At 33.3% G+C, this 25,114-nt stretch overlaps 1 protein-coding gene across 8 annotated transcripts in view; it reads right to left on the minus strand.

The window, feature by feature from the left end:
- LEF1 (lymphoid enhancer binding factor 1) overlaps nucleotides 1-25,114 on the minus strand; it is a 168,992-nt gene that overhangs the window by 10,033 nt on the left and 133,845 nt on the right. For 4 of the 8 annotated variants that reach the window (XM_074272869.1, XM_074272870.1, XM_074272866.1 and 1 more), the window contains 3 exons: nucleotides 16,706-16,813; nucleotides 11,616-11,664; nucleotides 10,949-10,989 (listed from right to left, as the gene is read on the minus strand). In XM_074272869.1, coding sequence (XP_074128970.1) covers nucleotides 10,955-10,989; nucleotides 11,616-11,664; nucleotides 16,706-16,813 — 192 coding nt within the window. In that variant the 3' untranslated portion in view covers nucleotides 10,949-10,954. The remainder of the gene's footprint in view (nucleotides 1-10,948; nucleotides 10,990-11,615; nucleotides 11,665-16,705; nucleotides 16,814-25,114) is intronic. The other 4 variants (XM_074272863.1, XM_074272867.1, XM_074272868.1 and 1 more) reach the window with 1 other exon arrangement.

Raw genomic sequence — 25,114 nt, forward strand, 5'->3', positions numbered from 1 at the left:
GTTGCAAAATTATGATTTATTATCAGTAAATGATTTATATATATATATATATATATATATATATATATATATATATATATATATATATATATATATAAATCAGTAAAGTTTTACATGATTCCAGGTATGTAGGCATATAAATAGGTATATAAAATGATTTAAATGTAAAAATTTCTCAATTTTGTTGTGAGTTGTGAGTGAAAAAAGTTTAAGAAGCCCTGAGCTAGATCATTGAGAGGTTAAATGGCTTATCCAACGTTACATAACTAATATATATCAGAGAAGGGGCTTGAGCCAAGGTCTTAATATATTGGATTTTTATCTTTCTTTCTATTTATCTTCACTGATCCTTGATAGACTAAATATGCTACATTAAAGTACAGAAAATGAGTTGTAATCTATCAATTTCCTGACTGCTGATATGGGGGTTAGAGACTTTGGATGAGATAAATAAAGTATGATTAAATAAATAAATAAATGAAATTAATGAGAAATTTATTTTTCTTTCCTATTTATTAAAAAAAAATTGACTTTTGTTTTTAAGTATCATGGAGAGTATCACTAATAGAGAAGTAATGTAATGTTTCATTGTCCAAAGTTTTACACTGCTGACAACACCTTGGGCCTATGTAACAAAACCAGGAAGCAGCAAGGTCAATTAAAGAGTTGGTTTTCAGCAGCTCAGTGTAAAATAGTGCTGAGCCTAGAATCAGAAAAACTTGAATTCAAAAAAAGGCCTCAGACACTTACTGGCTCTGTGACCCTGGACATGATTAAAATCTGTCTACCAATAATAAGAGCTCCTACCTCCCAGAGTTGTGGTGAGGATCAAATAATAATAATTGTAAAGTATTTAGCACAATGTCTGGCACATAGTAGCACTATGTAAATGTTATTTATCATTATTTGTCATGTAGATTATTATTGTCGTATTATCATACATATTAAGTATGCCAGGAGACAAGATATATTTGTAAGAAGCATGTAATCATTTTTCTCCAGTAATCAAAGATTTAGAGAGAAGAATGGTCCTAAGGATTATTGAGTTCACTGATCTCATTTTATAGATGTGTAAATTACAGAAGAGTCCTGAGGTGGTCCAATAGATAGAGTGCTTTGAACTCAAGATGACCTGTGTTCTAATTCCACACCAAACATTGACTGTAGCCATGCAACTCTAAGTAATTCACTTAAGCTCTCAAACTTGGTTTTCTCATGTGTAAAATTGGGATAATAATTACATCTACCTCCCAGGACTATTGTGAGAATCAAATGCGTTAACATTTGCAAAATTTAAAGAGATATAAATGCTAGTTATTTTCCTTCTTAGATTGAAAGTCAGAGAGGTAAACAAAAGTCACATGGGTGGGTTGCTATCCCAAATTTTCTGATTCCAAATCCAGCATTCTGCAACACCCTACCTTTTATCTTTTTGTTTGTTTTTTTGTTTGTTTTTTTTTCTGCAAGGCAATTGGGGTTAAAGGACTTGCCCAGACTCACACATCTAGTAGGTGTTAAGTGTCTTAGGCTAGAGTTGAACTCAATTCCTCCTGAGTCTAGGGCTGGCACTTAAGAGTAGCACTCTGTAGCTACCCTTACCCTACCTTTTATCAACAGAAAGTATTTTCAAAATGCTCCCTGACTTTAAGAGTGGGGCTAAGTTGGGGGTCAATAGTACTATAAGTACTAACGATCAGATTTATATTTTAGGAAAACTTATATGATTACAGGACATCACTGATGTGAAAAAAGGTCACCTCTATTTTTCAGCCATGAGTAGGAAACTACTTTAGGGCCATATGGACCCAGGGCATTTACACAATGAAAATTCTCTGCTCCTTTGCCATACCATACTTACAACTCTGGGCCATAAAGAAACAAAAACAAAGATTTAAGAGAGAGGAAAAAGGGGAGAAAATCTTAATAATTCTTTATTTACTTTAGCAAATCTCCAAGATAAGGTCTAGGGAGCCAAAAAAAAATTTTTTTTTCTTTCTTTGCATGACTTTTTAGTAGCCAGGAGGTAATAGTGAAAACTTGTTTCTTGCTCTTAATCCTGTTTTTAAATATTAAATAATTGAAGCCATTAAACTGAACTACTTTTTCATTCTTTAAAAAATAGCTCAGTGGTTTTTTTTAAATATACACAAAATAGCAATCCAATTTTTAAAATTATATATTTTCTAATTAGTGAAGTTTACCCATTCTTTCCAACTTAAAAATAATATATCTTTCCATTCATTCTTCAAGCTGCTGAGATAAAATAACAACAAACTTAATATCTGTATTAGGATATAACTGGTAATACCTGGTAGATTCTAAGATTCTAAATATTCCTAAATAAACATTCACTAAAATACTGGAATGCTGTTTTTTTTTTTTTAAATCAAATCAGAGAATCTTTCTTTTAACAGAAAACAGGGATTATTTCATTTTTTAAATTCTTGTATCCCTAGTATGTAGTACAATAGTTGGCCATAGTAGGTACTTAGGGAAGAAAATCTTTATTAAATTATCTACTATATATTGGCATGCTAATATATGTACACACAAATATAATATCATTTGATCCTCACAACAACCCATTTTACACTTGGGGAAATTGAGGTAGGTAAAAGGTAAGTGACTTGCCAACGGTCATCCAGCTACCAAGTGTCTGAAGCTGGATTTGTACTTAGGTCTTCTGGACTACAGATCCAGTGTCATCTATGGAGTCAACATGTTTAATAAATTTAATTCTTTGTCATAAAGATGGTTCATTGTGGAGGGCCATGGAGATATTACTATGTTATAAAAACAAAAGACATCCTGTAGCTTGAGATCATTTTTTAAAAAGTAAAAGGATCTACATGTTCAAAAATATTTATAGTACTTATTTTGTAGCCAAAAAGAAAAGGAAATTGAATGTATGCTCATCAACTGGAGAATGGCCAAACAAGTTGTGGCATATGAATGTAATGGAATACTACTGTGCAATAAGAAATGATGAGTAGACAGATTTCAGAGACGTTTAGAAAGATTTGTATGAACTGACATAAACTGAAATAAGCAGAATCAGGAAAACACTGTACAGAGTAACAGCAATACTGTCATCAACTGTGAATGACTTGAGCCAATGATCCAAGACAATTACAAAGAACTCATAATTGGAAAATGAAATCTACATCCAGAGGAAAAACTGATGGATTCTGAATGAAGATTGAAGTATACTGTTTTCACTTGGTATGTATGTGTGCATGTGCGTGCATGTATGTTTTCTTTTGTTCTGTTTCTTCTTTCACAATTGTGACTAATATGGAAATGTGTTTTACATGGTTGCACATATATATCAAATGACTTACCATTTTAGGAAGAGGGAAAAGGAGGAATGGAGGGAGAAAACTTTGGAATTCAAATAATTTTTTAAAGAAATATTAAAAATTGTATTTACATATAATTGCAAAAAATAAAATTAAAAAAGACACCAATAAAAGTCATTAATAAAATGTATTTAGAATAAATATGAGTTTCGAGTTGAAACTGAGCTGACAAAACAAAGTGCCACCCATTTTCAAATTTACTAGTGGGTATTCAATACATAAAAATGGGTGAATATGGCCACATTAGAACACAGTTGTGTGCTATAAGAAAATACCCTCTATTCCAATTCCCAGGATAAATCACATCAGACAGAAAAGCTAACTTAAATAAAAGATTGTAAAAGAATTTCAGAGCTGGAAAGTACCTTAGAGATTATTTAATCAAAAGGCTTTTAATTGTTTTTGTGCTCTGGACCTCTTTGGCTGGTTGATATAGCCTATGGAACACTTCTTGAAATAATGTTTTTAAGTACATAAAATAAAGGCTTATAGGATGACAAAGGAAAGTAGTTCTATTTAATTTAGTTGTCAAAATAAACGTTAAAAAGGTTCACAGACCCCAGATTAAGAAATACTAGTCTAATTCAACCCTTCATTTTATAGAAAGTTTTAGAAGTGAGAGGGATTTTGGTCAAATAATATTTTAATAGCAGAAATGGAGGGACTTATTTTGCTTGACTATACATATTTGTTACAAAAGTTGTGTTTTTTCTTTATTTCTATTATTGTGGGGGGGATAGGGGAAGAAGAAAAGGAAGATTTTCTTCATTTAAAAAAAAATTCAATTAAAAAAAAAAGTAAATGGTAGGACTGGGATCCAAATCCAAGTCTCCTCTTTGTCTCAATTTTTCCTTCTTATACTATATTGCTTCTGAATAATTTGAGACCTATTTCTATTTTATATGGGTAGGGTGGGCCCCTACAGAAAACTATAGATTTGGAGTCCTAGAACCCCTATAGACTGAGTTTATATCTTGCTTCTGATAGTTATCCAAGTGACCCTAAAAAGTCAATACACTGTCCTAGGTCTCAGATCCCTTCTCCGTAAAATGAGAGAGCTGAACCTGATAGCCTCCAAGGTCTCTTCTAAATTAAAAATCTATGGTTTTATAAATTCCTTATAGCATATATGGGCTGACTGACATGACTTTAGTGACATGGGAAAACTAATTCCCTTATAATTGACTACCATTAACATACTACATTTGTGGTTATATTTATGTAAGAAAGAGTATGAATTGTCCTCAACTGACTCCCTCTCTGCAAAAAGTTAGGAATTATCTGAGGACTGCAAGACTGTATGACTAAGGTCATAAGTTTTCAGCCTTTATGTACTAAGCACCAGGTGAGAAATTTTTTCAGTCACTGAAATTCATGTAATATCAGTATACTAAGGCTCATGAGGATTGAGGGGGCAATATGGCTCAATGAAGAGAATGAAAAGAAATTTTAGTTTTATACCATTGAAATCATAGGTCTTAAAAAAGGCATAAATATGCATGTATAAATTATATAAAAGTATAATATAGAAGAGTGGGAAGAAGTGAACATATTGATTAATAAACATATTAAGCATCTACTGTATTAAGTATTATCCTAAGTCATATGTGCACAAGAAAAAAATAATAATTTTTAGAGATCTTAGAATCCTTTGATCTTAGAATTATTAGATCATTAAAATTAAAATCATTAAGATAATCTTGATATTTTTAAGGATTCTATTTATGTTGTCTTTATGAAAATATGGAAGATCTGACTAATGAGTTTTTACCACTGAAACCACTGCTAATCAAATATAGTTCATGTCTTCCAGTTAGTATTCCCAGATTTATGTTTTCCAATAACTCAAAAAATTATTCAAATATCCTAAAATATTCTGACACTACCTTCAAGGTGTTTCAAAGATCATAAATTCATAGATTGAGGTCAGAAGGAACCTTAGAGAATTCTAATTCAATCCCCCATATTTTACAGATTAGAATATTTAAGGCCCAGAGGCCAAGTACTTAAAAGTCATATAAGTAATAAGTCACCTATAAAGAACTGAAACCCAGCTCTTCTATTCCTAATCTAGCACTCTTTTCTCTTATTAGGTTGCTTCTTTATATATGCTTTGATAGCTAAACCAAAGCATTTAGCAAGGAAAGAAAAAAATAACAATAAGATATTGTATTGGGAGCTATATAACTTTTATGACTAATATTAAGGCATTTTGTTTATTTGCAAGTCAGTAAATAAAAACCTCTTCATATCAGTTATCTTAATCATAAATAATAAGGAACATTGGGAGGCAGCATAGGCTAATAAATTGGAAGATGTAGCATTAGTGTCAACCTTCTAGTATTATGTTTAAAAAAATCCTGTATATCTTTAATTTCCTGACCTACATAATAAGAATTTCTTAATATACATCAACCAGACACATAACAAACTTTTAGATACTTTCTTCTTCAAAAGAGTAGAGTAACATTTACAATTATTAGATGATTCTGATAATGGGAAATTGAGTCCCTGATTTATATTTTACATTATATGACTAGAGTTATATTAATGTAGTTTGTAAAAATGAAATTTTGGACTGCAATTACTTTACAGGCATTGAGACCAAATAAGAATGGATTAGATGAAAGGACCGGGGTCCAAGTAATTGAAACAATTAACCATTGGGGGGGAGTAGGGAACCACTTCAACTTTTAGAAGGTATTTCAGAATCTATATTGATTCAGCCAGATTTCCTTTAATTTATTATAGATAAATCCTTATCATGAGAATTGCACATGTTTAACGTATATTGGATTACTTGCTGTCTAAGGAAGAGGAAGAGAGAAAAAAATCTGGAACACATGATTTTGTAAGGGTGAATGTTGAAAACTATGCATATATTTTAAAATAATAAGCTTTTAAAAAATAAATACTATCATGATCTACTGCACTGCAATATCTTTAGTCATCAAAGAAACCCTGTATGTTCAGTGAGTTCATGTAAGAAAATGTATTAATATATGTAAAAAAGCTTTTGAAACAGTCAAAATAAAAACAAAACACATTGAAGCTAGTGCATAAGTCACTTGACTTGAACTTCCCATTTTTTGACAATTAATTAATTTAGGCTTTTCTATCTGTAGGTGATGGATACCCAAGGGCTGACCACAAATATATACTTAGTGATTTGAAGCACATCAATGGAAATAGTTTCTTTAAACATAAAATAATGATCATATTAAGGAAGCATTATATGTTATGATACTTTACCATATATCAATTATCTGTGTGAAGGAATGAATCTCCTCTGTTATTTATTGGGAAATATATCTATAATCTGTATTTAAAGCCTTTAAAAATTTTAAAAATTAGGGTGGGCAGAAAATTTATTTTAAAATGATTTTACATTTTGTTATGAGATGTAATATTTGTTATGAGGGTTTTATAGTTCTATTAATGGGGCAGCAGAAAGAAAATAGATTTTTATTCATTGAAAAGACAGATTTATATTTTTAAAATTGTATAGCTTGGTGCAGAACAAATCAGAAGACTTGGATTTGAGCCTTGGTTATGGTCATGGACCTCAGTTTACTCAGATATAAAGTGAGGTTTGTTTAAATAATCTCTAAGATTCCTTCTAGTTCTAAATTCTAATGAGCCTATTAGTGCCTAGAGATGTCATTTAATCAATTACCTCATCTGTAAAATGGAAATAATGATACTTGTGCTGTTTTCCTTGTAGGAAATATTAGTTTTATTCTGGACAGCCACTTCCCTTTGCAGTACCAGAGTGAGGGTTATAAAAAAGAACTTTAGGAAGTAGAAAGAATTGTTAAGGAGAAATCTGACGGATCTGATGTGATTCACAGTCTCAGAGAAAGATGGCTCCCTCCATTTAGATTACAGGACCAAAAGGGATTCTAAATTTTGAACAATCAAGAAAGAAACTTAAATTTTTAGAAAGGGAGATTTAGCCTTGATCATAGGTTACCAAATATACTTTATATTAGAAACAGGCCAGATTTAGGAAAAAATAGACATTCTAGAAAATTGGCCCGACAGAGACATTTTAAAAAATGGTTTGGAGGAGGGCACAAAGTCCAGGACAGAGAATCCTGAGGCTCAAGGAATGATCTTTGGGAATCAGATAAGGAAGTGTCTTCTTTAACTAGGGTATAGGGATCAAAATAAGGTCCAAGAAAGCCATAACTATGGAAGACTTACGGTATGTAAAGCCCAAGTCCATAAAAGATGATGAGAAAAGGAACAAGGAAGAGTGGACCTGTCAGATATCCCTGAAGGAGGTATAGAACAAATTAAAGATAATATTAGACACAGCAGCAATGTCAACTCTAATTTATTTCAGTCTAGGATAAAAGTCATTAGCCTCTTCAAGAAACCCCCCAAAATCAATAGGAGCCAAAAAGAGTGGGAAAGCAGGAAGAATCATTTCTATTTCAAATAGAGATATTAATCCCTTCCTATGTATTATATAAAGCTTAGTATATACTTAAATAATACTCTTCTCATCTTGTTCTCAGCTTTGCCTAAGAAGAATATGGAAAACAAAGTAAAACATCATCTTGTCTTTATGTGGTGTGATTTCAGTCTTGGATTAGCTAAGTGTGTTTCCACCCTAGGTAGATAATATTATTTTTGCTAATTCACATCTTCTAATTGTGAAAGAGAGCAGTAACAGAACACATTCCTTCCCCCATATCACTCTAGACAGTTTATAATAGTTTCCTAAGGGGCAGAAATAAGGTGATGGAGCTCCTGGATTCATAAAGGACTCCTTCCTGGAAAAGTTGACAACAGGAGGTTGATTTGGTCAAGGAAGTAGAGATGATGTACACCATTTGGCACTTGCATGTGATTGGAAGCATTTGACCAGAAGTACAAGGCATGGCTTTAACTTAATACTTTAGCCAAAGATGAAACAAGAATGGAGTATCCTGAGAGGATTATTGACTTTGCTGTAGGGAAATGTTGATAAAAGGGCTGCTCTTTTGGAGAACAGAGGAAAGATCAGAATTTTGTTTCTTATTCTCTTTTTTTTCTTTTGTCTAACTATCTCTCTCCTAGGAGATGTAAAAAAAAAGTGACCTCATGTTCAGGAAAATCCCACTAGAGGTATTGATCTATTAATAATTTACATATATAATTAGGATTATTGTTAAGGTTTCTATTTTTATTATATAGGAGTTAGTTTTGATAGGCAGTTGTCTTTATTAAGATAAAAATAAATAATAATATATATACTCTTGTTCTCAATTCAAATATCTTTTCTTCCTTCAAAACTGCACAATTATATGGGGTTCAGTCCTGCATGTATGCTTTGACAAGGGCCTAAAATAATGAGTCCTGTTACCTCTGTACATTTAAGAGTATAGAAGAATTTACAACTAGTGAAAGCTGGAGGTTTCACTGCTTCCAGTAATTTGCAAAACAAATTATTAGTTTTGATCAACATATCTCAAGGAAGACATAATGGAACCATGAAAAGTATATAGAGAGACAATTAGAATGCTGGACTTAGGGAGTGAACCGATCATTTAATCTCATGGCTTTATAATTCGTATCCAATGGAGGAATCCTCTCATGACCCCCATTTCAATCCATCCTACATCTACTAGAATAATCTTCCTTAAGTGAAATTCCACTATGTTACTCCCTACTCAATCTTTTCCACTGGGTTCTAATTGCCCAAGAACCAAATACATGCCTCTGTTTAGCTTCTAAAATTCTCACAACTTAGCCCAAACCTACTTTTCCAGTTTCAGTGGACATTATTCCTCTTCCATACTCTACAATCTAGTATTTTCTCTGTTCTCCATGCATAAGCTTCTTTACCCAGTATGACCACCTGAATAGTTTTATCCTTATTTGAGAACAAGAGCCACTGAGGTGATACATGCCATCACATTTTATGTGCATCATAGACTTTAAGTGTTTGGCACTTTAGGCTGTGTCCACTTTACTAGGTCACATGTGTCTTTTTAAAAACCAAGCAGTCTGAAGCATATGTAATCAGATAACTTAATTTAGTGAGGCTATGCTTAAGCAAGGCTTGCCATTTTCATTTGTAGAATGTTTAAGGGTGGGAAATTCCAAGTGAAGAAAAGGCATTAAGGTTGAATCTAGGGAAGGAAAATAACCATGCTTTTGGTGGGAAGTCACACTTTTTACATGTAAATAAAGCTCAAAATATCATATCTGGCTGACTGTCCATGAGCTTTGAATTCTTTCTTATAAAAGCAGAGACTACTCTACAGTTTCTATAGCTAGGTTCTGATTTATGCAAATAATGAATCCCCTGAAGTGGTTGCATTTATTTAAATTTGCACTATTGGAAGTTATAATTACGGAAAATACGGCAATTGATTCCAGCCCAATGGAAATGTCCATTGCAAATTTGGATAGGACCATTCTACAGGGATTCATTATTCATAATAATCAGAATTGTACTGTACCTGGACAAGTTTCATTTGTGGCCTTTAGGGTCTCCTAATTAGTGTCCAAGGCCCTCAAACCCCATCCTTTAAAGAAAAATGGGAATATGAAAAAATATGACTACATGATTAAAGTTTAAAAAATCTACAGACATTGTACTATTCAAGAATTTACTTTGTCAATATGTGTTTAGATGTGTATGAATTTCAGTGAAAAGTCCCCCAGAGAACATTTTATTACCTTTCTTGGTGGAGCTCTCTCTAAAGTCAATGAACTTTAGTGGAAAAAATAGTGGAAAAAAAAAAAAACAAACCCCAGGAGAACAAGTCATAAATGCTTAGTTCAAAAAGGTTCTTGAGGAGAGGTCTACAAGACTGAAGTAGTAAAACACAGTGTGAATTGCCATCAATTAACAAAGATGAAACCTGGTTCATGATGAGAACAGGAAACATTACTGGAAAACACTCACTCAATGAGCTGTAATGATGTGATTTCAGAAGAAAAAAGAAACATTTAAAATAAAAAGGAATTAAATTAGTATATGATATTTCTAAAATATGCAAATGAGAACAAGCAATTATTACAAGGAGAGGAAAATTCATCCATTCACAAATTTATGACCGGGGATGGTAAAAGGGAATAGCTATCTTTTCCTTGAGAAACAAATTGATTTTTAAGTGTTAATACTCAATTAACTGAGAAAAGTCTGAAACGTAGCATAAATTGGAATGTCTCGGCTGAATGGTGTTACATTCCAATCAAAAACACAGACCTTTTCCCCAATGTTGACTAAAAGGGTTCTGAAAGCAGAAGCCATATCTATTCTCCTTAGGATGGCAAGATGTGTGTTAGACAGATTTGAAACTAATTCTCAGTAAGGTATGGTTGGTGAGTTGAGGAGAGGGAAGGCAGAAGTTGAGGACTGCAAAAGGGGAAAACTGAGAAGAAAGTAAAAGAACAGCTATTTTTGAATATGTAGCTGATATAAAAACTACCAGATCTGAAAACCAGACTAGATGCTAAGAACTAGATTTTGTTTTTCCTTATTTAAAAAAATAATAGTACTGAATAGAATCACTGTTAGCAAGGAAGTTCACAAGCAAAGGCCTATTTTATAATTCATTTTGGCAGGAAGGCTAGAGAGACGTTCTTACCATGCTTCAGATGTAGGCAGCTGTCATTCTTGGACCTGTACCTGGAGAAAATTGTGTCCTTTAACAAAGATTCATTGAAGATTATTTTTGTACATACCAAATATGAAGCACGCTATAACATCATGTGGAAGTGTTTGCTTTGTTTTTTGTGGTTCTTATATCAGCCATTTTTATTTGTGTCATCTAGGTAGTGGGAATGTTTTTAATGAAGGAAAAAATAAGATCTTACTGATGCCTTGAGCCTATCTCTAGAAAGATGACCTTCTCTTTGTGTTTTTCATTAAATAACATAGAAAACTACGAAAAATACTTCAAGGTGATGTAGTCTATTGTACTCTATGATGATCATGTAATAAAATATGTTGGAAGATGTATGCAAATAGAAAAGAACAGAATGGATAAAGGCAAAGAGAACACAGCCAAGCAATAGAAGCAAAGAATTAAAAATTCAAACACAGCACCTAGGATTCCAAGGCAAAGGGGTTTTAAATGCATATTCACATGATTTCATTTTTTAAAGACTTTTAAAAGCATATAAAGAAGGAAAAGAAAAGAAAAACAACTTGGAACTCTAGAATATGACAGAATTTAGAGAAAATGCATGTTATTTTGAGCACAGGGTTTTAGAAGCATGTGAATTGGACACAGAAAGTCACTTTGGGCATACCTGATGTGGATTCCTGTAGTTTCTCTCTCTTCCTCTTCTTTTTCTTACCCTGGAAAACAGGGAATTCATCATGTCATTTACATATGATATGTGTGAAATTAAAACAATAGAAAGATAAAGAGCAGAGATAAGAATATCTCTTTCTCCTATTATATTATCCATGGAAAGATTAAGATATATAGATACAAAGAGAGATATAGACAGAGCAAGGGATAAAGAGACAGACTGAAAAGGGGTGGGGAAATGATGGTGGGAGAATGAGAGCGAGGGAAAGGGACATTAACTTGCTCTTCCTCTTATGGATGAAATAATGTAGATATCTGTGTACTTTAAAAGTTCCTGTTTATTTCAATAACTGCTAAAATTTTTTAGATTTCATTTAAAAGTAGTACCAATAATTCTGTAACTTTTCATTTTCATCCTTTAAAATTATTTTTAATAGCAATTGTTCAGCCATTTGGATCGTATTCAACTTTTTCTGATCCCATTTGTTTTTTTTTGTTTGTTTGTTTTTTGGCAAAGATATTGACATAGTTTGCCATTTCGTTCCCTAGCTCATTTTACAGATGAAGAAACTGGGGGAAACAGGATTAAAAAGTGACTTGTTCAGGAACACACATCTATGTTTCCAGCTGGTTTTGAATTCAGGAAAATTAGTCTTCCTGACTAGCCCCAGAATTCTATCCACTGCACCATTTATAGTCTTAGCCTCTCTCTCTCTCTCTCTCTCTCTCTCTCTCTCTCTCTCTCTCTCTCTCTCTCTCTCTCTCTCTCTCTCTCTCTCTATATATATATATATATATATATATAAATATTATGTATAGCACAATATACCATATTTTATATATAGAAAATTATCAAATTTAATTTAGGATATCAGTTTTAAATAATTATAATTTAATAATAATAATATTTTCCTATACCCTAAACATAATAGGATAACCAGTAATCTCAGAGCTCTATTGGAATTGTATTCTGTTTACATGTTTTGTGTATATGTATTTTATGTGTATGTATGTATATATGTATATACACCATGCATTCCTAATCACTCCCTCTTTTTGTATGCCTATGAAGTTACAAATACATTTTTCCCCTCTAATATTGTTACCCAATTGACTATGGAACTAGATTTTAGCTGAATCTGTTCACAGAAATACTAGGAAAGTGGGAGATAAAAATTTAGTGATACTAATGGAAGTCAGTTAAGAAAGCAAATGAAAATCACCAGAACTTGTGTGTATTTTGAAATTATGTCCCATTAATCCCTATGCATTCTTTGGATCTCCAAAGTAATATCTCTAGCATGGCAGGTGTGATTGCAATAATTGGCTCTTAAGAGTAAGCAGCTGAAATTTATCTAGGCTTTAGAGTTTGAAAAGCATAGTCTGAAAAGCATCTTTCAGACATTATTTCATTTGAAACTAGCCTTAAATCATTGAATGGGTGGTTGCCCTAGTCATACTGAAGACCTTAACTTAAAAAGGTCAAGATCTCCTACTGCATACAGGGTGATCTTCATTTTTCCTGATTTCTCTCTAGTCACTGGATCTAGATGGTTCTAGAAGAGAAAGTGAGGCTGATGACTTTGCACAGTTCTTCCTCGTTTAAATCCAATTCACTTGTATATCATGGCATCACCTCCCTGATGTCATTCATGATTACTTTTGAGAATGATGAACAAATAACAACAATTGACCTTCACAGTAATCTACTGAGGCAGTCTCTATGATTATTTCCATTTTACAGTTAAGGAAACACATGTTAGATCACACATTAAGTGTCTAAGGTAGTTTTTGAACCCAAGTCTTCCTGACTTCAAGTCTACCATGTTATTCATTTATGCTACACTATTCTTTAAATTAATTAGAAGAGTTTAGGATGATAATAGAATTATGAGAAAAATCATAGGCTCTTGTACTATGCACTTTTAATCATTCCCTCTTTTCTCTCTGTTCCTAGAAAGAGAATAAAAACTCAAAAAAAAATGAAAGCTCTCTATTCATATGGTTAAAATGTATTTGTAAAATATGTAAGAAGTACATATGTATTATGTGCACATAAAATATGCATGGATGTAGAGAAAAAAAAGACAAAAGAAGCAGAGATGATAAAGACAGACAGAGAAAAGGGAGAGGACATTCTTTGAAGTCTGCTAGTTCTATGCAATATTTATCAGAGGAATCATCAAAATAGAGATTTAACTATCTCCTTTAAAAAGGCAATATTCTATAATTTTCCTAACCAATGAATAAAAATAATTAATCATCTAATGTTCTACTCATTAAATTAGAGTGAGACTTCCACAGAAAGCTAAGGCTGGAAATTTTTTGCATGTACACACACATACATATGTATACATATATGTATGTGTATATATGTATATATAGACACATATAGCATGTATATTTAAATTGCTCAGCTGCCCTCCAATGTGGTTCTTACATCTGAGTTTTCCTTCAAAAAAAAAAAAGGAGTAAATTATGCCATCACATAATATACTTCAGCTTTTGTGAAAAAATAATCATCATAAGCATCATAATCTAATAAGCATCATAATCTAAATGTATGTTTGTTTTTTAAATGTCTATCATCCCCAAACAAAAATGATGGCTGTACTTAACTGAGTGAACATACAAAAAAGATCAACCTTCTTTCCATTAAATCATGGTATATAAATATAATACAGTACCCCAGAACTTAAAGATATTGAGCTTAAACAAAAAACATCCATAGTATGGGATGAAATCATGGGATGCTACCTGCTATCAATATGCTTCTGGTATATATCAGCACAGAATTTTTTCTTTTAATTATGCTCCGGTGATAAATATCTTTCAGTTTTACTCTGTTTGGTTTAAATCGACTAAAACCAACTTTAAAAGAATCAAGGTTGCCTCTGTTTGCACTACTTGACAGGAAAATTGAACTCATTCATGGCCAAAGAAATTATCGAGTAAGGGATTAAAAAGACTATGCAACACATCAGGGTTTTTGATTGATTGCAGTCAATCTTTAAGCTGAAACAAATCATTACATTTAGAGTATTTTACAGAAGGAAAAAATTTACAGAATAATTCAATCACAATGGTTTCCATTAAAACTTTGTCTCTAAAAATACTTTAAAACTTCTTCATCAAAAAGAGTCCAATTCAACTAAAGAGCGGAAAGGGACCTGTATGTGCCAAAATGTTTGTGGCAGCTCTTTTTGTTGTAGCTAGAAACTGGAAGTTGAATGGATGTCCATCAATTGGAGAATGGTTGGGTAAATTGTGGTATATGAAGGTTATGGAATATTATTGCTCTGTAAGAAATGACCAGCAAGAGGAATACAGAGAGGCTTGGAGAGACTTAAATCAACTGTTGCTGAGTGAAATGAGCAGAACCAGAAGATCGCTGTACACTTCAACAACGATAATGTATGAGGATGTATTCTGATGGAAGTGGAAATCTTCAACATAAAGAAGATCCAACTCACTTCCAGCTGATCAATGATGGACAGAAACAGCTACACCCAGAAAAGGGACACTGGGAAGTGAATGTAAATTGTTAGCACTACTGTCTATCTACCCAGGTTACTTATACCTTCGGAAGCTAATAATTAATGTGCAACAAGAAAATGGTATTTACACACATATATTGTATCTAGGTTATATTGTAACACATGTAAAATGTATGGGATTACCTGCCATCGGGGGGAGGGAGTGGAGGGAGGGAGGGGATAATTTGGAAAAATGAATTAAAAAAAAAAAAAAAAAGAGTCCAATTCATTGGCTGGCCTGACAATGAAGGTTACTTAAGACCTAGTGACACCAAATATACATATATAAATCTTAAGAGTTCTGACCCTTTGAGCATGGCCAGTGGAAAAAATATTTTAAATGAACTGTTACAAAGTAGATCAAGATAGTATTAGAAGAAGGAATTTTCAAAATAAGAGATTGAAATATAAGCATTTTAACATTCCACTAATAGGACATTATTAGGATTCAGTATATAAAAGGACACGGAGAATGAAGGGCATATAATTCCTAGAATTGAGATATTCCTTCTAAATCAAAAAGAGGTGACCAGCTTTAAAAAGTCTGAGAAAAATTTGCTTCATAAAACTAGGTTTAGTCAGTAGTCTTGGACAATATGCACATCCTCTCTTAGTAAAATGAATGGAGAAGACTGGGCCTTCTTCCCACTTCCAAAATCTATGAAATCATAAACTTTCAGGATGAGATTTATAAATATTTTAAGGGAATCAGGTAAAGTTTTGGTAGAGAACTAAATACTATGTAAGACACTGTCTATGTAAACATAAATTCTTGCTTGAATGTGAAAGCCAATAGGAGCTGTATTCACCTTCACAGCAGTTCAACTTTTGTCCTTATCACAGGGAATAAATGTCCTGTACATTTTAAGATTTTTCCTGACCAATACTACTAACGTTGGTTACACATTGAACATGAGAATGTTTTTTCTAATTAGTTTCGTAGTTCAAGATTTTAAATAACTGCTTTCCCTCCTTAAAATATTAAAAAAAAACACTTCTAAATAGATCATTAACAAAAATATACACTCATGAGACTTTAACTTTGCTAATGCAAGTACCCAGAAAAATGCAGTGATTACAGCAATCATTTCAGAGGCATCAAATCCAGCAGCCTCATAAAGATTTTTTCATGGAAGTTGAGAATGGTAAGAGACCTTAATGGTCATCTAATCTAAATTCTGCATCTTCAAAAGGAGTCATCCAGTACTTCTATGACAGGGAAGTCTTTACCTTATTAGGATCAGAGATTTAGAGTTGGAAGGCACATTAAATGTTATCTTGTCCATTTTACTGATAAGGAAACAGAGGCAGCTAAAGAAGTTAAGGAATTTTCCCAAGGTCAAATAGGTCATACAGAACAGAGCCAGAATTCAAACCCAGTACTCCTTCCAGTGTAGCATTCTGCTTCCTGTTATCGTTATATATGCATTCTAAGTTGTTTAGTTTTAAATAAATTAATGCCTAAAATACATACTTTAAAACAGTTTTCCTGGATAGCAGTAGGAAAAAGCAAATGAAAAATAGGCAACCATAGACAGTATATGCTTACATAATTGTCTCTCGCAGACCAGCCTGGATAGAGCTGCATGTGTAACTGCCTTTCCTTCCGAGCTAATTCATAATATTTAGCTTGTTCTTCACGGGAGAGGGCATGCCACTGCAAGTAAAAATGGGAGGCAGATAGGAGAGAAGAAAACAAAGGCAAGTAAATCCAATAGATAATTATGGCAATATATAAAGACATCTTTCAAACTTTTGAATTTATTAACTAATTTACCCTTAACCAAAAACCAAATGGGTAAGTGAAGCACCCCCTACTCTAGAACTGGTGGCTACAGAGAAGTCAAACCTTGAGCCTTGTCTGCTCTTAAAGCACATCAAAATCAATCAAATTTTGCTAAGAAAAGTTATTTCTATGATCTTCTCTCAGTGTTTTCAACTATAAATTTAAAAATTTCCTCAGTGTGTTTTGGCATCATTTTGTTTTGTTTTTTGTTTTTGTTGTATTCTTTGTTTTATTATTACTATTATTTTTCATATTCTCAGAGTTGAAGTCTTATTCAATCATGCAAAATGAAAAAGACTTCCAGATTTTTTTTTACACTAATAACTTGCATGGATACTTTCTCATATTGTCACATGAAGAAATTTCATCTTGTAAGGAAAGGACACACACACGTGCACAGGTTTACACGCTTGCATTTATTAACTTTACTCTGCCAACTACAACTTGATTTCAGTTATCTAATTTGGCGAATCCAAATAGCAAATATCCTTTCTGCTTTCCTTGTCTCATGCTTTGATATATTTCTAGATAATGTACATTACGTTAAAATGGAACATTTAGGCAGTATAGCAGTTATATGTATTTGTGTGTGTATACATATAACGCATATGTGTGTGCATACATACATCCCTAAAATTGTCTCTTTCTTCAAACTTCTTTATCACTATTAAGGGCACCACCATCCTTCAGTCACCAAAGTTCAGGACTTGAATGTCATTGTTGACACCTTGCTCTCTTTTAGCCATCATATGCAACTTTTAGCTAACTCGCATTGATTGTATCTTTGCAACACCACTTGCATAAGTCCTTTTCTCTCTAATGCTGCTCCCATTCTAGTACATTTTCCCATCACATCATACTAGGATCATTTCTGCTGCTGGGTCTACTTGCTTTAGGTCTCTCGCCATTCGTTCAACCTCCACTCAGTTGCCAAATTGACCTTCCAAAGTGGAGATGTAACTATATAACCCTGTCCATTTTTTTTTTTTTTTTTGCATTCCAGTGACTTTTTATTATCTCCAGGATTAAACAGAAAATTCGACATTCAAAGCTCTTGATAACTTGATATACTTTTCCATTCTTATATTTTACTTCCCTAAATTTATACTATGGCCTCCCAGAATAAGATATTCTACTAACTCCTCATTTTCACTGGTTGCACAACCTCCCTTTTCTCCCCTCTCCCACCATGGCCAGAATTTTCTCTCTTTCCCTTTTTTTCCTGGCTTTCTTCAAGCCTCAGTTTCTGTAAGAAGACTTTTTTTTTCCCTGAGGCTGGGGTTAAGTGACTTGCCCAGGGTCACACAGCTAGGACATGTTAAGTGTCTGAGGTCAGATTTGAACTCAGGTCATCCTGACTTCAGGGCTGGTGCTCTATCCATTGTGTCACCTAGCTGCCCCTGCTGGCCATACCTTGAAATCTTGTTTCTATGTTGTCTCACCTATAAGAATGTGAGATCCTTGAAGACAGGGACTATTTTTGTTGTTCTTTGTGTGCCTAGTCTCTTAGTATAGTACCTGGCTCATTGTAAGTGCTTAATAAAGGTTTTTGTCTGATTGACTGAACAAGAATGACTCCAAAGGAATTATATGAAAAGTATACATGTTCTTTTGATGAGGTAGAGATAGGGACAAATTCATGGTGTGGGACACTGAATATATTTTCATACAGTTTTGCTGATTTTTCTTTCTTCCTCTTTTCATTAAAAAAAAATCCAAACTTTGTTATAAGAGATGATTCTATGCAAGAGGGAGGGGAGAGATAAAGAAGGAAATTTAGGCAAAATAAAAACAAGATATCAGTAAGTTTTAAAAAAGAAATGTTAAGTATTGAATAATAAAATTCTTTTTATTTTGCTGCAATGAGGTGGAATCTTCCCAAACCTTAACAATATCTGCCAGTCAATCATTCTTCTATATTCTATCTATATTCCTGACAATGATTGCTCTTTTCTCTTTGATACTCCTTTCTCTAAGTTTTCATGATATTAGTCTTCTGATTTGATTCCTACCTATCTGACTCCTTTACTGGGATCTTCAACCAGATCAAGCCCATTAACTGTAGGGGGCTGGACATCGGGGCTCCCTCTTGAGCCATCTTTTCTTCTCTTTCTATAGTATTTCAGTTAGTGATCTCAGTTTCTATGGATTCAATGATCATCAATCTCTATGCTGATGATTCTCAAATCCACTTATTCAGTCCCAATCTGCAGGCTCAAATTTCTAAGTGCCTATTAGATATCCTGTCTAATGTCCTGTAGACATCTTGAAACTTAACATGTATAAAACTAAACTCATTATCTTCATTCCAAATCTTCCTCTCTTTCTAATTTGCCTATGTGCAGAGTGCCACCACCTTTCCAGTCACCCACAATCTTCCTTGACTCCTAACACTTTCTCATTTCTCATATCCAATCTGTTGCTAAGGACTGTCAAATTTATCTTTGGAACATTTCTTGTATACATCCTCTTTTCTTCTTTGACATTGCCACCACTCTTGGTTGTTTGTTGTTATTTAGCCACTTGTATCTCTTTGGGGTTTTCTTGACAAAGATAATGATTTGCTATTTCCTTCTTCAACTCATTTTATAGATGAGGAAATTGAAGCAAACAGGGTTAAGTGATTTTTCCCAGAGTTACACAGATTTAATCTCACAAAGGGGAGGCTTCCTGATTCTAAGCCCAGTGCTCTGTCCACTGCACCACCTATCTGTCCAAAACCTTATGTCAGGACTATTGAAACAGCCTGTTGATTGGGTTCCTTGCTACTCCGATCCATTCTCCCTTCAAATGTCAGTAATTTTCCTAAATGTCAGGCTTGACTATGTCATCTCTCCCTAGAACTTCAATCAAATATAGAACTTCAGGATCAAATATAAAGTCTTCTGATGTTCAAAGTCTTTCAAAAATCTCCTTCCTTCTCCCTCTAAATTCTAGGGCTTTCCCTCTGCTTATTACTTCCAATTTATCCTGTTTCTAGCTTGTCTGTATACAGTTGTTTTATGTTATTTCTCCCATTAGACTGTAAGAAGTGACTGTCTTTTAGCCTTCTCTGCATCCCAGCACCATGCCTGCCACTAGTAGAGCTTAATACATGCTTATTAACTTATTGATCTTTCAAGAAGAAATAGCAATGTCTGAAAGCAGAGCAACAAACTAATTTTTGAAGATCCCTTAAAATTTTTTGATTCCTAATGGAAAATAAGTATTTTTTTTAAAAAAAATGCTATATTAGTAGAGTATGTAAAGTTTAAGAGACATACTCTAAAATTCATGGTTTCAGCTCAAGACAAATTAATAACATAATATTTGTTTTAAAACAGGGGAGTCCAAACTATACTCTTAAAATAAAGTTATTAGAAACATATTTTTTTTGGCCATCTAGTATATATTATTAAATAAATACTAGACAGAGGGGAGAAAAACAAAGATCATAATTTTACTAGCAACTTACAGCTTAACTCATAGATAAGTTAAGGAACTAAAACACATATTTCATCATATATCCATTATATTCATTCACTCAACAGAGTATTGAAATGAGATATATATTCAGTCATTGCTATCCCTTCTCACACCAGCATATTCCTGCCTGACTGAGTCAATAAGCATTTATTAAGTACTATTATGTTTCAGGCACTATGCTAAGCACAGGGGATATAAAGGAATTCTACAGTGTTTAGAGAGCTGATAAAATTTGATAATCTCAAGAAATTTTATAAATCAGAGATAAAATAACATCATAAGCATGCTTAGGTATTCATAAATATTCAGAATGGAAGTAAGTGCGGTTTATACCCAAAACAATACAACACTTTAATTCTAGTTTCAAAACATTTTTTAAGGGGAAAATCCCAGCCTTATGATTTTATTACTATGGAAAATTACTGATGTAAGTTGTCTCCACTGATGCAGATCTGTATTCCATTCTCCTGAGAAGTTAAATTACTTTGATACAGCTAATACATGTAAGAGGCAGGACTTCCTGACTTCAAAATATGTCTCCCACTAACTTTCAAAATTAGGTTGACATAATAATCACAACCTATATTTATAAAATGTCTTGCACTTCTAAGAGACTTTCACATACATTTTCTCGTTACAAACAACCTTGTAAAGTAGGTAGTACATTATTACCTTCATTTTACAGATGAAAAAACAGAGGTATTAAGAAGCTAAAGAGTTTGTTAAAGATTACTTAGCTAGTAAATGGTGGAGCTGGAACTTGAACACAGGACCATATGAATTCAAGTATGTTTTTCTTTTCTATCAATTCACTCAAAACTGAGCAAAAGGTACAATGAAAAAGAACAGATTCTTAGTTTGCATTTGCAATTAATTGGAATTACTTTGAATTCTTTTTGGTATTTTGTTACATAGTTTTTGGACATGGAATTTTATTACAATATTAACTAATTACAGCATTACAAAATATACAAAACAATAAATAGATTAAATAACTAGATTAAAACAAATATAGTAGTGATGTTAATGTTGAAAATTTGGGCAAAATAAATTCACTAAATTTGGCTTAGGCTAGAAGATGCATTTGTTTTTTACAATAAGTGTTCTCCATTTTCTCTCTCCATCACTTCATGAAAAATTAAAAGTATTGCATGTACGTTACGTAATGTCCTAATTAATATCTATTAGGAATCATAGCTTGGCCACGTTGAAAGAGGTGAGTAAAACAAAACCTAGCTATTTGAAAAATTCTCTAATATCCTTCTCTTATTCTGTTTATTCTGCAAAAAAGAAATCTTATAAACAATTTTGTTCATAATAGGATTTCAAAAGATAAATCTGAGACCATCAAATTTTGGTTCATTTAATTGAATTGACAGGTTTTTTTTTTTCATTTTAGAGATACAGTAAAAAAAAGGCACCTATTATAAGATTAAATATGCTTGGAAGAACTTGGGTAGAATCTTTATTTCATACAAAAAAAAGAACTTCATTTGTAAGAGAGGTACAATTATCTCAATGCTAAATTAAAAAAAAATTAAATATGAGAACTTTTAAGGGCTAACAGGGTCTGCTTAGCAGAGTGACCTTTGTCAGGATAGCAAATCTGATCTTAGTCAGAGCTCAGAGATCTGTAAATAGAAACAGGTGTCTAAATCAAAGACAGAGGGACTCCAAATAAGAAACATCATTCAGGGACACATGCCCTGATTTAGGAGTTGTTAAAGGAGTTGAAACTGGAAACATGCCTGAAGAAGAAGGAGGAAGCATGTATTTTTTCTTGGCTTGCTCTCTCAAGCAGGAAAAATAATTCCTGTTAGAGGATTGGAGATACTTCAACTAAGAAAAAATTGTTTAAGAGCATTACATGGCCTCAATAAAAAATGTCAACTCTGATTCTGCAGTGATTCCTTTTTTTTTTTTTTTTTTTTTTTTTTTTTTTTTTTTAACAGGGTCAGGGGAAATGACAATCAGCCTTTAAGCTTGTATAGTTTAGAATCCTCCAAGGGTGATGGGAATCACCCATCTGTGGTGATTTAGTAAGGGGAATGATCATAATTATTGTTATTAAATGTTTAAGAAGCTACTGGGTTCTGGGCATCCTATCTAGGACACCAGAAAAGCTATAATTTGCTCTCATTCATTCTCTTCTCAGCCATAGTCTTTTGCAGATAAGGGAAGAATTTTTAAGCCTAGGAAACTACACTGATAGAGCTACAGAAATACTTCCTATTTATAAAGATTGATTTTCTCAAATATTTTGTATTGCTTCTATACTTAATTTCATTGGTTATTTCTAATAATTGAATCACTTTCAATTAGATAAAACATGATCTTCTATGTCTTACAAACATTATAATATGCACCAAATATGATACAAGAAAGTTTTGCTTAAAAACAAAAAACAAAAACAAAAAAACTGGTAACTTGCATGACAGATGCCAGAATAGAATTTGGTTGTATAAACTTACACAGATAAAGCTGAAGTGCTTATCTGGCGGTGTTTGCTTATCATCCTGTATAGCAGGGATTCTGAGGTTGGTGAATCACTTGAGCTTAGGAATGTTGAGCTGCACTAAACCATCTGGGTGTCTGAACTAAGTCTAGGGGTCAGGGGGACCCCTAGGATGCCTAAGGAACATCATATCAGGCCCAGATCAAAGTTCTCAGGCTGATCAATAGTGGAATCAAGCTAAGGAGTGTGGAGGAGAAGAAAATGGAGGTAGAGAACAAAGAAGAGAAGGAGGGAGGGCAGAAAGAGGAGAAGCAGGGAAAGAAGAAGTGGAAAAAAGAGAAGGTAAAGAACAAAGAAAAGTAGAAGGAAAAGGAATGAAGGAGAGCAGGGAGAAGAAAGAAAAAGAAGGAAAAAGAGGGGAAGAAAGAAAAGGAAAAAATGTATGTGAATTACAAAAATATTTGCTTTACAAAAGGGCAGCATGGATAGAGAGACAGTTTGAAACCAGGAGGATTTGAGTGCAAGTCCACTGATACATACTATCTGCGTAACCAAGAGCAAGACACTCAATCCCTTAGCTGCTTTAGACAATTCTTTAATTTTATAAATTACAGAGCAGGTGCTCATTGGCACTGATAAGGGGATACCCAACTGGAAGTTTCCTATACTAATGAAATCATCATTCTGAAAATGAATATTTATTTATAGATGCTCAACTGCTTAATTGGCAAGCCTGGGACCATAAAAAAATGAAAGCTATTCCAAATTAAATATTGTTCAAATAATAATATCAAGTGTGTCCAAGATTGTAGATTTAAGTACATAAAACCCTGAAATTAATTGACAAAAATTCAGCAGACATTTAGAAATATGGTAATACATCTAGAGGGATTGGGCCATGTGGTAGTTGGTGGATGGATGTGAAAATTTTATAAGCATCACAGTATAATAGAAAGAAGTTCAATGGTATAGATTCCAGTTCTTGTTATTGTTCCAACATGTCAAATGCTTTTATTCTCCATTTGAGGTTTTCTTAGCAAACATACAGGAGTGGTTTGCCCATTTCCTAAGACATTTATAGATGAGGAAATTAAGGCAATCAGGGTTAAATGACTTGTCCAGGGTCACACAGCTAAGTCTGAGATCATATTTGAACTCAGGTCTTCCTGACCAGGCCTAATACACTTGCACCACCACGCTGTCTTCATTCTGAGAATTTGATTAAATCACTTAAACTTAATGAAGTTTCCTCATCTGTTAAAATAAATGTGGGTGAGGGAATGGGGGATGGAGTTGGACTGGATAATCCTAAAATTCTCTTCTATCTCTAAAATTTGATGATGGACCCAAAGAAATGATTGAGGGCAGAAAGATACAATAGTAACTGGAGAAGGCTGAAAAGCAAGTACTTCCAAGTATCAAGCCCAGAGGTTCAATATGTCTTGTGGTTGCTACAGCTCAGATAAGCTGGGCTGCTTCCCTGGTAGAAGCAAACCTTTCAAGAGCTGTTTTTACCCTCCAAGCCAAGTGGGGATTAAAAAAGTCCAGTAAGGAAGCATTTACATAGCAATTTAAAGGTTTGTAAAGCACATTCTATAACTGATTTCATTTGTTCTTTACCCTGGAAAGTAGGTGCTTATTTAAAACTGAGAGAAGAGAAAGGGATGACAAAAAGCATTTATTAAGCTCCTACTATGTGCCAGATAGAAAGGTGTCACAGTGGTTAGGCCTGGAGTCAGGATAACTTTCTGAGTTCAAATCTTGCTTCAAATAGTTATTAGTTGTATGATCCAGGGTAATGCACTTAAGCCTGTTTGCCTGAGTTTCTCATTTGTCAAATGAGCTGGAGAAGGAAATGGCAAAACTAGTCCAGTATATTTGCCAAGAAAATCCCAAGTGGGGTCACAGAAAAATCATACACATCCGAAAATGACTGAACAACCAAAAATGTACTGTGCTAAGCAGATGCTATTACTATTCCCATTTTACTGTTCAGGAATTGAAGTAGACAGAGATTAAATGACATGCCCAGAGTTACACTGTTATGTGTCTGAGGCTACATTTGAATTTGGGTCAGCCACTGTGCTACTGCTCTTCCAGATTTAGGATAATGATGCTCAGCCTTTAGAGTTCTTGCTGGGGTTGGATCTGGTTGTATCAAACTTAGGGATTTTCCTTTATGCTAAGGCATAGTATGGTGGAAAAGACATAGAACATGAAGATCCAAGACCTGGATTTGGATCCCACTTCTA

Source organism: Sminthopsis crassicaudata, chromosome 6, assembly GCF_048593235.1.
Source record: "Sminthopsis crassicaudata isolate SCR6 chromosome 6, ASM4859323v1, whole genome shotgun sequence".
NCBI classification, from domain to species: Eukaryota; Metazoa; Chordata; class Mammalia; order Dasyuromorphia; family Dasyuridae; genus Sminthopsis; species Sminthopsis crassicaudata.